Below are 17,539 nucleotides of genomic sequence, written 5' to 3'. Positions count from 1 at the left end.
GCTTTAAATAAGCAGATTAAACCTGTTGCTTCTCCATGCAGGAATTTGGAAACATTAATAAAAGGAAAATTGTACCTTGTACCTCTGTTTTATGGTTTATTATTATGTGCTAAACAACATATTAACTTAGAACAGGTTTTCTGAGAAACTATTTTGTAATGCATTTTTTTATTTTAATTTTCTGCACTAAAAAATCAGTTAGTGGAGCTGGTAGACTAATACTGCCAATTATCATTGACTGAAGCTCCAGTTTCATTAGTGGTTACTTATTGGTTGCGTCCTTGACAAACCATTTTATCCTTTAACCAATAAAATGTTGAAGAATAGATAAAATTGTCCATCATTCTGCCCTGCCTCCCTAATAGTCCAGAAGCTAAAGACACACACACACACAGACACACACACAGAGACACAGAGAGACACACAGAGACACACAGAGACACACACACACACACACACGTAATCTTCTTCATCAAAGCTTCATTCATAGCAGGAATGACTATGTAATCTCTCTATGTGCTTCTGTGTGTGTGTGTGTGTGTGTGTGTGTGTGTGTGTGTGTGTGTGCGCGCGTGCTCTGTGTAAACCAGGACGTGAACCAGAAACTGCAGGAGGACAACCAGGAGCTGAGGGACCTGTGCTGCTTCCTGGATGACGACCGGCAGAAAGGGAAGCGGGTGTCGCGGGAATGGCAGCGATTGGGTCGCTACAGCGCTGGCCTGATGAGGAAGGAAGTGGCTATCTATTTGCAGAAGCTTAAGGAGCTGGAGCAGCGGCAGATGGAGGTGATCCGGGAGAACCTGGAGCTTAAGGAGGTGTGCCTCATGTTAGAAGAGGAGAGGGCCACAGTTGTGGCTGCAAGCACAGGGGGAAGTGGTGGTGGTCAGGGAGGGCCTGGCTGCAGGAGCTCCATTGACAGTCAAAGTAGCCTGTCTCAGCTGGGCGGTGGCATGCCTACACCAGGCCTGTTGCGGGATGTTGGCGATGGAAGCAGCACCTCCAGCGCAGGGAGCACAGACAGCCCAGATAACCCTCACCATAAACCCTCCCCTCTTGGCTCCAATTCAAGCCCTGGATCTGGCTCAAGATGCAGCTCTTCAGGACAAAAGAGAGATGTTTGTGAATTCAGCGGGAGGAGGCGCAGCTCCACCACGGAGTACCACACCTTTCCCCAGTCCTGCCGGCCCCGTGGAGGTTCCCTCACCAACCTAGAGCTTCACAGCTTTCGAGGACACAGCCCAGAGAAACACAGCAAGTCTCCTACCAGGCTACCTTGTGGCTCCCACTCCAAACCCTGCAGCTCTGACCTACTAGCACAGAAACAGCTACTGATGTCAGGACAGGCATCTCCAGGCAGTGACAAGGGCTCAGCTAAGTCCAGCCCAGATCTGAGTCAGCGACACCGGCAGGTAAACTCAGCAGGGGCTGGGAGTCCTGAAGCCAAGCAGGTAGCAATGGGCACACCTGAGCACCTGAGAAAAGGGCGGGTGATTGTGGGAAGTCCAGAGTCTATACGGCACCACTATCACTATCATCAGAGCCCAGGGGTGGAGCACAGCAAGGGGAAGTATAGTAGTGGCTCCCCTGGCAGGGATGGAAGTCACAGGAGACCAGCGGGTGAAGAGATTGCCCCCCACCACCAGAGTCTGTACAACGGTAGGCACATGGTAACTCTTATCTTGTATTTTTTCATTCATAAACCATTTTATGACACATAAATGAACACTTATACATTTATAGAGAGATGCACTAACATATTGTTTTATCTAACTAGAAAATGGTGGAAGCAAGTACTAATAATGACCAAATAGAGATATTTTTATCAATTACATGAGCCGTACATTCACAACAAGCATACAAACATTTGAATGTTTTCAACAATATACATTTATTGCATTTCTTTACTTAATGAGGATAAAGGGGGCGATGGCGCGATATGGCAGCCTCGCCTCTGTCAGTCTGCCCCAGGGCAGCTGTGGCTACAACTGTAGCTGCCTCCACCAGTGTGTGAATGTGAGAGTGAAAGAATAGTGGTATTGTAAAGCGCTTTGAGGGGTCCCGAAAAGCACTATATAAAAATGCAATCCATTATTATTATTAAACTGTTTACTGTTTGGAGTCCATGTTAGCGGTGTGCCTATTAAAGCAACAAGATAAAGAATAGAATAGAATAGAATAGAATAGAATTAAACTTTATTGTCATTGCACATGCACAGGTACAGGGCAACGAAATGCAGTTTGCATCCATGCAGAAGTTCTTCAGTGATATAGATATATTACAATATATATTAGCAATAATATAGATATGTAAAGGAACTACATAGCTGATATCAATGCTTTAGTATTTGTTTGCCATCATCTCAGTATATTATTTTTTAACGTATTCCTTCAGATTGTTAAAACCTAATAGGCATATAGAAGATTTGTTATGTAAATACACCTTAGTCTATTTGATCTAATGCTTTTTTTTACTTGACCATTTTAATAATTTTCAACCAGGCTTCTACGCCCATATTCCACCTTTCATTTATATTATTTGTGATTCAGATTCATTTTTGTATATCTTTACATATATTAAAAAGTTGAGCCTTTCAATGTAAGTTAAATGAAAAAATATTAACTTACGGCTTATTTGCCAGTGTTCTCTGGGAAGTTTGTATTTATAACAACAAGCTTTTAGTTGCTAATATAATTAAAAAACAGAAAGAAGCACATGTAATACTTTTATTAACAATAACTCAGTTGACCAAAAACTGATGCAATATCAAAACAGTTCAGGAAGTGGAGAATGGAAGTGAGAATTTGTAGAGATAAATTCTCATTATTTTATAATCTTTCAGTATAAAAGATTATACAAACTAATGGACTGCTCATGGACTTTCTATGCTGTGGTACTCCCAAACTCTTAAGTGTAAAGTCACAGTAATGGATGACCTTGGTTCAAGGAAACACAAGACTGAGTTAACTCATAGAAACTGCTGAGGACTTAGCTAGGTTTAGACGTGGCCTATGAGCTAGACCTACAATTATAGTCGCACATACATGTTTGGATGCACATGCGCACACAGTGACAGCTGAAGGATGAGTAGACAGTATTTAGGCATGGAAACAAATAAAGAGAGTTTAACATGCATGTATATATAGTGTAGTATGCATGCAGGGACACAGGTAAGTGTGACTTTGTACCCATTCATTTTTATTAGCTCACATCTGACAGCTGCTCAGCTCTTCTGAAACGCTCACGTGGAATTTTTCCACATGCACACTGCACAGGCCCCTTCAATTTTTGACAGCAAAAGGACTCATGACATTCTTTGAAACAGCTGAGCGGATTTGAAATGCATTGGCTTGGCTTTTAAGCTTGACTTAATTTTGGCTTCCATTAAATATTCCAAAGTCCTCCCTTGTGACTCTTTGGTTTAGTTGTTTCTCTGTGTTTTTGAGTGTCGGCTTTGCATGTGAAAAAGAGCATCGGCACAACAAGCTCACATCAACTAGGGTGGTCCAAAAAATCGATACTCACATATTAATTGATACTAAATTAAATCACTCAATTCATACAATATTACAGTGTTCACTTGCAACGATCGATATCTTCTAGCTGCACCGCTGCAGACAGACGGGCGTTCAGCTCCTCCCCTCACTAACAGTTGAAGTATTTAACATTCATGATATTGAACTACACTTTGGGATGATTTTTAGTGGTCAATAAATGTTTTCAAAACATTCATTTATAAATAGTTATAAAAAATGTTAACCTGGCTGGTGCACATGCACATTTAGCTCCTTAACTATTAGCAGTTACTCATTAGCCGCATTAGCCACCTGTTATAATTACGTAGCGGCTCGTGGACTTGAGTTGCAAATGGAATATTGAGCCATGGTTGTTGGCTGTGCAGAGCAGTGGGGGAACTGTTGCTGAACTGAGCAGAGTATCCAGAGAGTGGACGACTAATCCGAGCAAGCAGAATAAACTCGAGCAGAGCACCACAATCAGATGGTTTAAGGTCTGAAGAGCAAAGCTGAGGATGTTGAGAGCTGCAGACTGAGACGAAAAAGCGTAAATGGTAGATATGAGAGAGGCTACAGGCAGATGCAGACAAGATGATGAACTTTTTTTACTTTCACAATAATTTATTCAAATGTTTCTTATTTTGTTTTAAAATGCAGGAAGTGACTAGTTTAATCTTTCACAGTGAGCTTTAACTTTTCCATAATGCTCTTCTGCAGTCAATGAGTGGAGCATGATCTCCTCTGTAGTAGCAGCTTTGTATTCTAGAGTCACATATGAGGCCATCTGTCTGACAGCTTTGCCAAAGCTGGGACATGCAACAGAACAATGATCCCAAGGACACACCAGCAAATCACAATGCTCTAGTGTTGTCTGTCCAAAGGAATACTCTTGTGGTTTCTTCAGATGCAACTTTGCAAACCTTTGTGATGCTGCCATGTTCTCTTTAGAGAGAAAAGGCTTTCTCCTCAGTCTTTTTCTAATTGCACTGTCACGAACTTTAAGATTTACATACTATCTGAGGATTTTAGGGTCTGAGATGCAAGTCTCTGGATTTTTGGAATTTCAAGGAGTCTACTACAGTCTGACCTTCTTCTGGAAAGTATTAACACACACCTGAATACTCCAGATGATCAAACTGCCAAAACGATTTGACAGAGGGGTGTCACACTTGTTGATCAACTAATCAAATGCATTTGATCTGCAGCAACTGGCTCTATCTAATCTCTAAATTACTTTTTTACATGTCTGTACAACCCAGGCCATTTTCATGATTTTTCTAATTTCACAGGATTGTATGTTGTGAATTCTTGGGCTAGACTGTCAACACAAACTATGACTGTTTTATTCTAAAACATCTGAAGAAGAATATTGCCTCATATTACAGCATATCACTTGTGCTGTAAAAAACATAGAGTTCATGAATAAATCATGTATTTTTAGGCCATAACACAATCTTTGTTTATCTCCTGCCCAAACCTGCCTCCCTACATCCAAAATGAAATTAGGTTTTGACACATAGTAGGAGAACCAGAGGGAACTGCAGAGGCAAGTGAGGAAGTGGTTAGAACCATACTGAAGTGGCTCAGTCTTAAAATAGGTTCAGAAGACGGCGATCTTACACCAGAAATTGGCCACATTTTAAATCAGGGTAGACAGTTCAGATACCACCAAGTATATGAAATACAATGGCACATGTTTTTATAATTTTGTACATCACCGTAGTAGAATTTAAATCAAACAATCAAGATGTGACTTAAGTACAGTCTTTCAGCTTTATTTCTCAAGGTTGAACTAAACAACTGTTTCAAACAGACATCTCTTTTTATACACAGTTCTCACTGCCAGGATTAAAAGTTGTGATGGACAGGGCTTAGCAGCGACTGACCTTTCAAAATAAGAGGGAACATAACTAATTTGAAAATATGCATGAGGGCTATATAAATAAGGAAAGTGTGATTTGTCAAACGTACACGTGACACAGTGGGGAGTGACAAATCTTATCATGCTCTATGTCTGTCTGCTTGTGCAGTGGCTCGTTTACATAAAAAATGGCAAATGCTGTCTTAAAAATCCTCATATTCCCGGGAGATCCTTGTTTCTAGCCTTCAGTAATGAAGCTCATGGCTGCTGTAGGACATACTAGTTCAGCACTAGTATAAGTAGAACAAAATGAAGTGTTCTTGATTTAATTTGTGTATTTTCAATCTGTTATTTTAAACAATAGTTAAAAAGTATGATGCACACTATCACTTTGCCATTGTAAGACAACATTAAAGGTTGCAGTTAGGTCTTTGTATTTAGCACTACATTACAAAGTGCACATGACCCTTCCTACTGAAACATGACTGTATAAATACTGTGTTGTGGTAGTCTAGCATCAGTAATGATTTCTACTGTGCTGAGTGGAAGTGCTCTATATTACAGCTGAGACCATGGGAAATAGCTTTGTACCTTAGGTGGACACAGGATGCCTGACTCAGCTATTACTAGGAAACAATAGTGGCTGGATGTACTGTACTGTAAACTGAGATGCTGCACAACTTTTCACACATCCTACTATGAAAGAGAACAAAGCATATGCTTTTGGTAGAATTTACAGTATAGAAAATCACAAGCTCCTCAGAAGTTTTCTGTCTATTAGCTCTCAGAGAGAATAGCAAGTAACAAAAAGATGCATAGACCTAAAAAAATAAATCGATCTGAAAAATGAGTCGGATGCTATGAAACCCGGTCTGGTTATAAATGGTTTAACTAAGAACACGGATGTCACCATAGCTGAAATTTTAGCTGCAGGAGACTAAATTCAGGAGGCAGGAACAGAAATGCTGATTTAGTTTATTAAGATTTAATTTGCTCCAAATTGAGACTTAATGAGTTTTTTGGCATTAAAATGAAGTTAAATGCTCTTTGTAGATATTCAGAGGGAAATGCTGTTGCAGGAAGAGTTGCAGGGAAGCTGAAGCTTAAAGTGAATGAATCTGGATTATACACACTATGGTGAAGAAATCAACAACACACTCTTCAATAAGCCAAACAAAGTATTATCTGACCAAATATGCAGCTGGCCTCATCCCAAAAAAGTCACAAAAATGGTGCCAAAATGACTTTCTGTTGCCTTTCGAGTCCAGCATTTTCATACATATACATGAAACACAGCGGTGGGGCAGAGGCATCTTGTTCTACCCATTTAAGAGACACAAGCTTTCAGCACACCTGTGATGTGTGTAAGTTTTTATGAGCTTTTAAATATGTTTAGGCCCTAAATAAGATATTTATTTGTGTAAATAATAAGATACAACAGGGCCTTCAAACTATCAGTGCTCAGGTGTTTATCTCTAAAAGCATATAAATAGTTTTTTTAATTACCCTCACTTTGGTTACCTACATACATTGATATATACATAATTCAATTCAATTCAATTTTATTTATATAGCGCCAAATCACAACATAAGTCGCCTCAAGGCGCTTCATAGATACAGAGAAAAACCCAACAATCATATGACCCCCTATGAGCAAGCACTTTGGCGACAGTGGGAAGGAAAAACTCCCTTTTAACAGGAAGAAACCTCCGGCAGAACCAGGCTCAGGGAGGGGCGGGGCCATCTGCTGCGACCGGTTGGGGTGAGAGAAGGAAGACAGGATAAAAGACATGCTGTGGAAGAGAGACAGAGGTTAATAACAGATATGATTCAATGCAGAGAGGTCTATGAACACATAGTGAGTGAGAAAGGTGACTGGAAAGGAAAAACTCAATGCATCATGGGAATCCCCCGGCAGCCTACGTCTATTGCAGCATAACTAAGGGAGGATTCAGGATCACCTGGTCCAGCCCTAACTATATGCTTTAGCAAAAAGGAAAGTTTGAAGCCTAATCTTAAAAGTAGAGATAGTGTCTGTCTCCTGAATCCAAACTGGAAGCTGGTTCCACAGAAGAGGGGCCTGAAAACTGAAGGCTCTCCCTCCCATTCTACTTTTAAATACTCTAGGAACAACAAGTAGGCCTGCAGAGCGAGAGCGAAGTGCTCTAATAGGGTGATATGGTACTACAAGGTCATTAAGATAAGATGGGGCCTGATTATTTAAGACCTTGTATGTGAGGAGCAGGATTTTGAATTCAATTCTGGATTTAACAGGAAGCCAATGAAGGGAAGCCAAAACAGGAGAAATATGCTCTCTCTTTCTAAAAAGTTCTAGTCCCTGTCAGTACTCTTGCTGCAGCATTTTGGATTAGCTGAAGGCTTTTCAGTGAGTTTTTTGGACATCCTGATAATAATGAATTACAGTCGTCCAGCCTGGAAGTAATAAATGCATGAAGTAGTTTTTCAGCATCACTCTGAGACAGGATATTTCTAATTTTAGAGATGTTGCGCAAATGGAAGAACGCAGTCTTACATATTTGTTTAATATGTGCATTGAAGGACAGCTATATATATATATATATAAATTAATAACCGATGCTATGTATGCTTGTTGCAAACTTACACACAGCCAGTCTAAATCTTCATTAAGCAGGTTCCATCAAGGGCCAGCACCTTTACAAATTGAGGTCATTAACATCAATATGCTCTCTGCTCTCCAGTCTTGGTGCACTAAATAATTGACTAGGCGCTATGTAATTTTCACCCTTTATAGTAGCACTGCTATGCTGGTATCAGTATATGGTGTCTATGTAATGTGACCCTCAGGCTGTGTACTGGGACTGTAATTGAGGTATGTCAATTGTAGAGATATACACATTAAATGATATTAGATACAGTACTTTATCATGACAAATGACACTGAATGAACTGTAAAAAAAAAAAAAAAAAAAAATTACACATAACATATAATGTAATTGCAATGAGGTATTTCTGTAGTCTATTGATACTAGATAGTGGAAAAGGGGTGGGATTAAATAAGCTTATGCTTCTTCCTGCTCCTTTTTGAACATGAACGTTATTTGGAGTTGTGGTTGCTCGTTTTCCTTTTGTTTTTCTTTGTTCATTTGTCTCTTTTAATTCTATTTTGTTGTACTTTTTCAACATGTTCAAAATAAAGATTCAATCAACCAATCAACCATAACTGGGTATAAATATACTCAAGTTTAAAGTTCGTCATATATTTTAATGCCATTTAAAGATATGTTATTTGCAACTATTCACTGATAGTGATTTTATTTTCGTTCATACTGCATGGGTAGAAGATGCCATGATACAATTTTAAATTTAATCATATAAAATCAGATGTGGGCTGTAGCAGTTATGGCATCTTTATTAAGGTAGGACAGTGAGCTTTTAGCACCTATTACACTATTTCAAAGGGGGAAAAAGAGCTGTGCTTCAGTAAATATTCATTGTTATTCTGAGGGATATACAGTGCATCTAGAAAGTATTGACAGTGCTTGGCATGTTCCACATTTAGTCATGTTTACATCACAATATTTTATTCATGACATAAATCATGAAAAAAAAATCTGTTGCATTTGTGATATCGCTGTGGTTTTTTTTATGTCATACGGTACGGGAGGAAATTTCTGGGAATTATGCACAGATTGCATTCTGCAGCTAAACAATCAACTGTGCAATGTTCAAATTTATTCATGGCCGCACCAAAAAGAAAACAGAAAATGAGAAAAAAAGCATGTTGGCAATGCTTCAGATAGAAAAAAATATATTTTGGTATTACCTGCCTTTCTAGGAACATGTTTTTGACACAGTTTGTATGGTGCTTTGATTTCTTGGCAGACCTTAAGTAGTAAAATATCTCCACACTACCGACTTCCTTAGACCCATCTTTTCAGCAAATAAGGATCCTTGTCTTATGAGCCTTGGGCTGCATCCATTGGGTTGTTAAATTTTCATTAAGGTTTTTTGTTGTTATTTTGTCTTTTATCTTGCCCATGCTCCTAGCAAGCTCAATGGCACAGATGCAGCAGCCCAAACATGTGTTGTTCCAACCACATGATTGATTTAGCGTGACACAATTCTCATTGTCAGTGGTTTTTTGTCTTATCAGTCAAAACGTGGATGGAATGAGTTCTATCGACTTTACAATGACAACAGAAAAGTTATTTTAGCATAACTAGCTTTATCATTTCATTGATTAGTCCTAGATATAAAGGGCTGTTACAGTTCTTCTAAGGGGGGGAAATATATGTTAGTAAAATTGCAATCACCAATTATTAGTATTAGTATTTTTGTCTAGGAAATGATAAAATGTACATCCAGCATCCACAGCTCTATTTTGGCCCCTGGTTTATTGCACAGGATTTAAATCTGTTATCTCCTTCTGCTATCTCCTGAGCGAGCTTGTTATTATTGTGAAATCCAATAGTGCTATTTTTCTCAGTTCTGACAAAGCTCTTCTGGAGCTAGTGGGACCATACAATTGTTTTTTCTGGAGTATGAGGCATGATCAAAAAGCTCTAAGAATTACCTAGAAAAAATCTTACCTGATTTTATTTGGCCAATATCCTGTTCCCATTCTTCCCAGGCTTGTCCAGACAGCTGGACAAGTAACAGCTTTTTCAGATTGCTCCCTGGTCCCATTTTGATCCCTTACACTGTGCCCTCCACAGCTTTGACATGGTCAGCAAACTTTTGCAGGGAGCAAACACCAAATTCTCTTTCCAGCTGACCCAAATGGCCCAAGAGTCTCACTTTTCCAAACCTGAAGGCAGTACCTCACTTTGAGGATGAGCAAGAATAAGAGCATGCTTATCCAGTATTCACGGTGTTGTGCACAGTAAAACCCAGGGGGCAGTGTTATGCATGTTTCTATCATGCTATCACATGCTGGCCCAGAGCATGTTTAAAACACAGGGTTTTCAATACTATATACATTACATAATCTTCACTCATCACATGCCCTAGTCACAAGATTTATCTCCCTCTTCTGCTCCCCAAAGAAATGAAAAGAAGTTGAAGGATCTGCTTGGTTTGAGATAGACACATGTAGGATGTCTCTGTTAGTCCTTTTGTTTAGTGGTTTGAGCTGTTATATTGAGCCCAGCTGGTCTGGCTGTCAACTCAGGTTATATTTGTGCTGAATCAGATGGGAAAAATGAGTGTGCCAAACTCATTAGGCTCTGTAAATAGCCAGAACCCAAAGTACGGTCTAATGGCGGTTGGTTAGTTACAAAGTCTTTGTTCTTGCACAGAAGGGGATCAGAAGATTTTCTGTGCTTTTTAAAAAAAAAACTATTATCTTGAATGAAGCATGCGTGGCAGAGACCCAATCATGGAAACAGCTATACCAATACACACAGGTACATTCACAGCTGCATATCACATAATCACACACAAGCTTATTTACACACACAACTTTGGATGTGTGTGTAAATAAGTATATATCTATATATCTATCTCTCTCTATCTCTCTCTATCTATATCTATATATATCTTGTAGCTACATGCACAGACACAAGCCACAGGTGCACGCAATGCAAACATTAAACACTAACCCTTAAATGCATCCCCATTTCATAAACACACAATTATTTGTACAAGCATAAAAAGCTCTCTAATTAAAGAGAAAAATTATGAATTAAGTAATAGGAGCATCTGAAGATTTCCAAATTTTGGGGGAAGAATAGAGATATCACTTTCTAAACTGGCTTCTCCAAGAATGTAAATGGACTGATTCTTATAGAGCGCTTTTCTACTCTCCCGGAGTACTCAAAGTGCTCTATACAACATGCCACATTCACCCAATCTCACAAGCACTTTCATTATAGATAATGCTTTCTAAATACATTCACACACATTCATACGCTGATGGATGCATTGGAGAGCAACTTGGGGTTAGTATCTTGCCCAAGGATACTTGACATGCAGACTGGAGGAGCCAGGAATCGAACTGCCAACCTTCCGATCAGTAGATGACCTGCTCTACCTCCTGAGTTACAGCCAACCCTAATGTCAGTGTGCAGAAAAAATACTGGCATTCTAACAAACCATGAGCTGAATCATGTACTAGAACTAACACATACTGAACAGTCCTGAAGGTACTGTTCTCCTGGTAGATAGAGTGAGGTCTATAGGTCTCAGATCACTACTGGCGATTATTCTGTTTTGCATCAGTATTGGATTCTTCAGTTAAAAATTCAAGTTTCTGACAACAGAAACTCAGAGACTGTTAGAATATCTTAGAATATGTTTGCTTTACTTTTTACTTTAATGACAACACCAGATGAGTAGCATGGACTTCTCAAAAAGCTTCTTCCAGCCTGGTCTTCTTTCTGTCTGATGTACTCTGACAGCTCTTTGGTCTTGCTCATGGTGGTGGAGAGGTTGGAATGGAAGAAACTGATTCTGTGGACAGGTGTGCTTTGTACACAAAATTCCTAAAGAATTATTGATTGTAATCTGTGGGAGGCAGGGATTAAATACTGAGTTTCCTCACTAATATGCAAATCAATTCATAACTTTTATGTAATGTGTTTCTGGATTTCCAGAAATGAGACAGAATGGTGATGGTGATATCCATTCCAGGGAAACAAGACAGCTTCCACAAACAGTGGAGTGCAACATTCTCTTTTTTCTCTTAGCCTCAAAATATTACATAGTATACCTTTAAAAAACATTCAGATAATTACAATTAGTAATAAAGTTTTGAATCACTTGTATATAGTCATATATAACTATAATGCCAAAACCAAATAGTCACTCAATATTGTAGTAGAACTACAATTATTAGTAAGAGAAGTAGGGTAACGCTGGGCTGAGATGATCTGGAATGGTGCTCCGCCACCTTCTGGCTGAAACCTGTCCGAGCTGTCATAGGGTGAGAGGCGGGCTGCACCTTGGAAAGGTGATTAGTCTGTTCCGGGCCTGAAAGAGAAGACAATCATTCACAGTCACATTCACACCTTTCACTCATTAAGTTAACATGACTCTAGGAAGAAGCTGGAGAATCGAGCCATACACAGGGAGAACTACATCAGGTGTGGTTTCGTTTCATGGTTTTGTTACAAGATCTCGCTTACAGTGTAAAACACCTTCAGATGATTGTGATCCGTTGCTACATAATTAAAATAATACATTTTTTGAAGATTTTGACTTCATATCTGTTCACATTTTGTGGTTTCTCAGCCCTTTTTTATATTTTTCTGTCTCTCTCTGTCTTACACACACAAACAAACACACATGCACACACGCATGCACGCACACACACAGAGACAGGGGCTTAAGGGTGTCATGTAACAAGCTTGCGCTCTTCAGATAAGCCTATTTAGCAAGTGCTGGTCTAATTGAATTACTGTGCTGCAGACAGTTTGTGTGACTGTGTGTGTGTGTTTTTTACTCTGACGCAAGGCATCAGAGCATAACGTCGACTTGGCCTGTTTTGGTGTCAAACTGGAATGTAATTTGTGTCTCTCAGAGATCTTGACTGTAGGAGGGAGAGATGGAGCCGGGACTGCATCTCTTTTCCATCCTACATCTGCTCATCCTTTCTCCTCCCATCCTTTTCTGTCCATTTCTATTTCTAAATCAGGCCTTTCCTGTTTGGGAACTGGTGGTTTTTCATCATGAACTACTGCCCTGACTTAAGACATACTTACATAAATCTTTACTGTAAAAGCTGTACATGTGTGGTTACAGAATTTCATTTTACAAAAATTATATGTGGTGGATTTGGTAATTTAATTTAATAATAGTGGCAACAAAAAAAACCCCAACCACTGGTATTACATTACTGACTATGGTCCAGATTGTAAAAATCAGTTTTGTGAATTTCAATGTCTTTTTGTAGTGTACTTTAACGATTCAGACTATCTTCGTTGAAGTCCGCTGTCTCTGGACCATTCTTCCCAAAGAAAGCTGTCAACTTCATTTTTTTTATATTACTAAGAAAGAGAAAATAGCTCATTACCACTTAATTTCTCCCTGTTTCTTCTTATCCAGACACGTCTCCTGTTTCTGTTTGTCGCCATCATTACAATCTCCTTGAAATTAATATAGGTTTCTCAGATTTCCATCATTTGTTCAGAAATTTTTACAAAAGGTTGTTTTCAATGAAGCCTAGTTTTCTAAAGTAGTACAGTAATTTATTTCCTGCCACTGTCACTTTTTCGAATTCTGTTGCCTGTAAATAGGCAAAGCTATTAGCCTAGGAGCAGGTAGAGTAAGATCACTTAACTGTTGTGATTTATGTACACCTACTGGATATTTCATTACATCCTTCTGGCTGAAATTGCAGCAAAAGGATTTGTTGCTTTTACATCACAGCAGGCGATTTAGGAAATGAGAAAGGCCTCTTTTTGTCATTATTCATCTGTTAATGGTCCCAGAGTTAAACAGACTCAATCCCCAACAATGGCTCATCTTGATTAACATTACTATTGAGTGTGATATCCCATAAATTTATCAGTTTCACTACAAATTTAGACATTTTCCCCTGATGTAGCTCAAGTTGGCTGTTTATCATACTTTGCACAGGTTACACTTGTTTATCAGGGACTGTAGTTTTTCTAGTTCTGCTAATCTCTCTGTGTGTCTTTCTCTCTCTCTCTCTCTGTTTGTGTGTATGTGTGCTTCATCAAGTGAAATCACAGCAGTTTTGTTGGGCTCTGCTGACCTGGGCTCACATTACTGTGCATAGGCAGAAAATAGCCTATCTTCACGGAAAGCTCAGAGTGTATACACAGACAAACACATCACCATCTAGTTAGTGCCAAGGGAGCACATAATATATTACCCTACTGCTGCTGCTAGTAACAAACACAAGCTATGTACTTGTGGATACCTGCACTGTTTGAGCTGTCACTAAAACAAATGTGGGCATAAACACATTCAGAGATGGTCTGAACATCTGAACTACTTAAGTATATCTCGCTGTTACGTAAAAAGCCACATGTGACATTTGAACATCGGAAGTACCTTCCATATTAAATAAGTGTTACGATCAAAAATGTTTAGTTGGCCATTTGTCAGTAATATTAAAGCGAGGAGGGGGGCTGACTTTTTCAATCATTAAACTTATAGTCTAGTTCCATAGTGCCAAGTTTTGTGGTATTATAGGTGTTTAAAAATTACTACTATGGTTACTATTAAATAGACTGATGCCTGTAGCATCCCAGTACTAGAGACTAGCTTGTTGGCTTGTGAGTATCATTCATGGAGAAAATTAATGCCTTTATATAGACTAAACTGACATATAACCACTCAAAGCAGTGAGTACTGACATTCAGCACAGACACATGGACATTAATCTACAAAGAAAGGTCTGCTATTGCTAGCCCGCCAACTGTTAGCAGACTCCACAAGTTAATCTGACATTGCTGTGTACAGGGCTCTATGTAGTGCATTTCAGTGTAATTTAAAATCAAATCAGATGTTATCAAATAATGTTATTAAAGATGTTAAATGGCTGTAAAATATAAAATATTTATATGTGTAATAGTTAATGGATGTGCAGCAGGTTTGAGTGATCAAAGATAGAGATGGAAATGTACAAGTGAGTGAAGCGCGTGTGTTGAGTGTCAGAGTGAAGAAAATGAGAGCGAGAGAGAAAGAGAAAAGTGGACAGCTGGAGGAAAGTTAGTGAATCACAAAGTGCAAAGTAGGAGGACGTGGAAGAACCTATATAAGATCATGAATAGGGATGGTTACCGGTGTCCGGTGCCATGATGGCACCGGTTCTGACATAAACGGTAGTAACCAGACCGAAAAGCAGCGCACATTTCGGTGCTTTATTTCGGTGCTTTTTTTTCCTGAGCTGTGATACACTTCTAGCCAATCATTTTACGTTTCCGAGGATAGTAGGTGGGGCCAGGTACGTACGTTCTGTTAGAGCAGAGCTACAGATTAAAAATGTCCAAGGCGAAGCGGTCAAAAGTCTGGCTGTACTTCACAGCAAAATATGCAAACTCAGCAGCCTGCAACAAGTGCTTTAAGCTGATACTGTGATACTGTCAAAGGAGGTAACACCAAGAATCCGATTAAACAGCTGGCGACGCATAGCGTTTTTTTTAAAAGCCGAGAAATGCGCCGTATTTGATAGCTTGCTGCAAGACCTCATACCGTGCACGTCGGGTGGGTTGCCAGTTATCGGACCCGGAGCAACATCCCCCAAAAACCCGAAGAATAGAGTCCTGGCCCCTAGCCCTGCCAGTGTAGCAGAAATGATGACAGATGATGATGGCAGCAGCCGTTCTTCTCTGCGTGAGTCGCTTAATGTTGTTCGTGTGCAATTTACGTTGAGTAGGCTAACCACGTTATTACATTAATGCATGTAAGGTGAACTAGCAAACATCATCATAGCTACATGCGGCTGTCTTCTGGTTTGATGGCAGATACTCCCTTCACCCTGGCCAAAAAGGCTAAAATGACCAAAGAAAAAGTGGAAAACAGTTAAACATGAGAGGGTTTAAGTTTGTGTTTTTTCCATTGTTTAAGCACTGCTTCCAGCCAAGAGTGATGCCATATATGCCCCATAGCTGCAGAAAAGGCTAACATTGTTATCTTTTTACAAAAAAACCAGCTGAACATGAGAGGTTTTTGGACCAATTTTGTGTTCTCCATTCTTTAAGCACCGGTTCGAGCACCGTTTAAGCACCGGCACCGTTTCAAAAGTACCGATTTGGCACCGGTATCGGATAAAACCTAAACAATACCCATCCCTAATCATGAATAGTGGAAAGGCAGTAGGTCCAGATTACATACCTGCTGAGGTATGGAGATGTGTGCTTTTTAATTAGATTGTTTAATCCTATTCTGGTGAGTGGAAGGATTTCTGAGAAATGGAGAAGAGTCTACTGGTACCGATTTTCAAGAGCAACAGTGCTGTACAGAGCTATACACACCATGAAGATATCGGAAAGTTGTTGAAGCTAGGTTAAGCAGAGAGGTGATGATCAGTGAGCAGCAGTATGACTTCATGCAAAGAAGGAGCACTACAGATGTTTGCTTTTAATAGCAAACTGTGTACCCCAATAAATTTGGCACCTACGTTATTGACAATGCCACTTGACTGTCAGGAATTTAGCCTAAGATTTAGGTGTGCTATAGTAGCAAAATGCTTACATTCTGGCCTGTATACTTTTTTGTAGCATACTGTGATGATAATATATATGCTGTGCTTTGTTATGTGAAGCTGAGAAAAACATATCTGGAACAAGAGGCTCCATCTTTTTTTCCTCATTAGTGTCCATTCTTGCTGAGAGATACTACAGCAGCTCTATATTTTTGGTATTTCTTTGATCTGGTTTATCTTCACTGCTAGTGTATTTATAACAGAGTAGTAGATTCTTGAAATAATGAAAGCACAAATGTGTATAGTCCATATTGTAGTTGCCGTTGGTCACAAAGAATGCTATAAATAATCTGAAATTATGATTGATATAAGGATTTTTCTCCTGTGATGCCTCTGGGTCAGGGTTTAGCTGCATTATGAGCCCCCATTAATAATGCTTTAGTGCACTGAAGAAGATGATCACAATGCTAAATCCCTCAATAATCAAATAATTCCCATCCATCAGCAATGGGATTTAATTTAAGTGCCTCTGAGACAGCAGGTCCCTCTGCCATCATAACAATGATTGCTCTAAATCATGTTGCATTGCATGACATTGACTTTTGGCTCTCTAAAATGATGGGACAAACACTAAGAACCAGTTAAAGATAAGAGGCTGATTGTTCCACATGAAACACAATTATTGCTTTCATGTCAAGGACATTACTGTGCTTGGTTCTTCTGAAATCTGGAGTTGGAATATATCACGAAGAGCTGACGAGGCCTGTGTTAGTGATTGGGAAACAAATGAAGTATTGTTTTAATTTGACTCTAGAGGACACAGTCCTTACAATTCAATTCAATTCAATTTTATTTATACAAATCAAAACAACAGTCACTTCAAGGCGCTGTATATTGTAAGGTGGACCCTACAATAATACATACAGATAAAAACCCAACAATCATATGACCTCCTATGAGCAAGCACTTTGGCGACAGTGGGAAGGAAAAACTCCCTTTGAACAGGAAGAAACCGGCAGAACCAGGCTCAGGGAGGGGCGGCCATCTGCTGTGCACCATCATCATAGCAT

The 17,539-nt window shown here is 39.4% G+C and overlaps 1 protein-coding gene across 2 annotated transcripts in view; it reads left to right on the top strand.

Moving 5' to 3' along the window:
- The window catches only part of LOC146561521 (uncharacterized), a 41,703-nt gene that overhangs the window by 875 nt on the left and 23,289 nt on the right, over positions 1 to 17,539 (top strand). Inside the window, exon 2 of one of the 2 annotated variants that reach the window (XR_014894893.1) lies at positions 591 to 1,667. Coding sequence is in view for 1 of the 2 variants with exons in the window: in XM_085297680.1 (XP_085153806.1) it covers positions 591 to 1,656 (1,066 nt within the window). In the remaining variant the exon portion in view is untranslated. The remainder of the gene's footprint in view (positions 1 to 590; positions 1,668 to 17,539) is intronic. The other variant, XM_085297680.1, reaches the window with a different exon arrangement.

This window comes from Mchenga conophoros, linkage group LG13 (assembly GCF_057382185.1).
Source record: "Mchenga conophoros isolate Kocher_MC1m ecotype Shallow Benthic linkage group LG13, M_conophoros_male_GT1.1, whole genome shotgun sequence".
Taxonomy (NCBI): domain Eukaryota; kingdom Metazoa; phylum Chordata; class Actinopteri; order Cichliformes; family Cichlidae; genus Mchenga; species Mchenga conophoros.
This window is presented reverse-complemented; position numbering and strand designations above follow the sequence as displayed.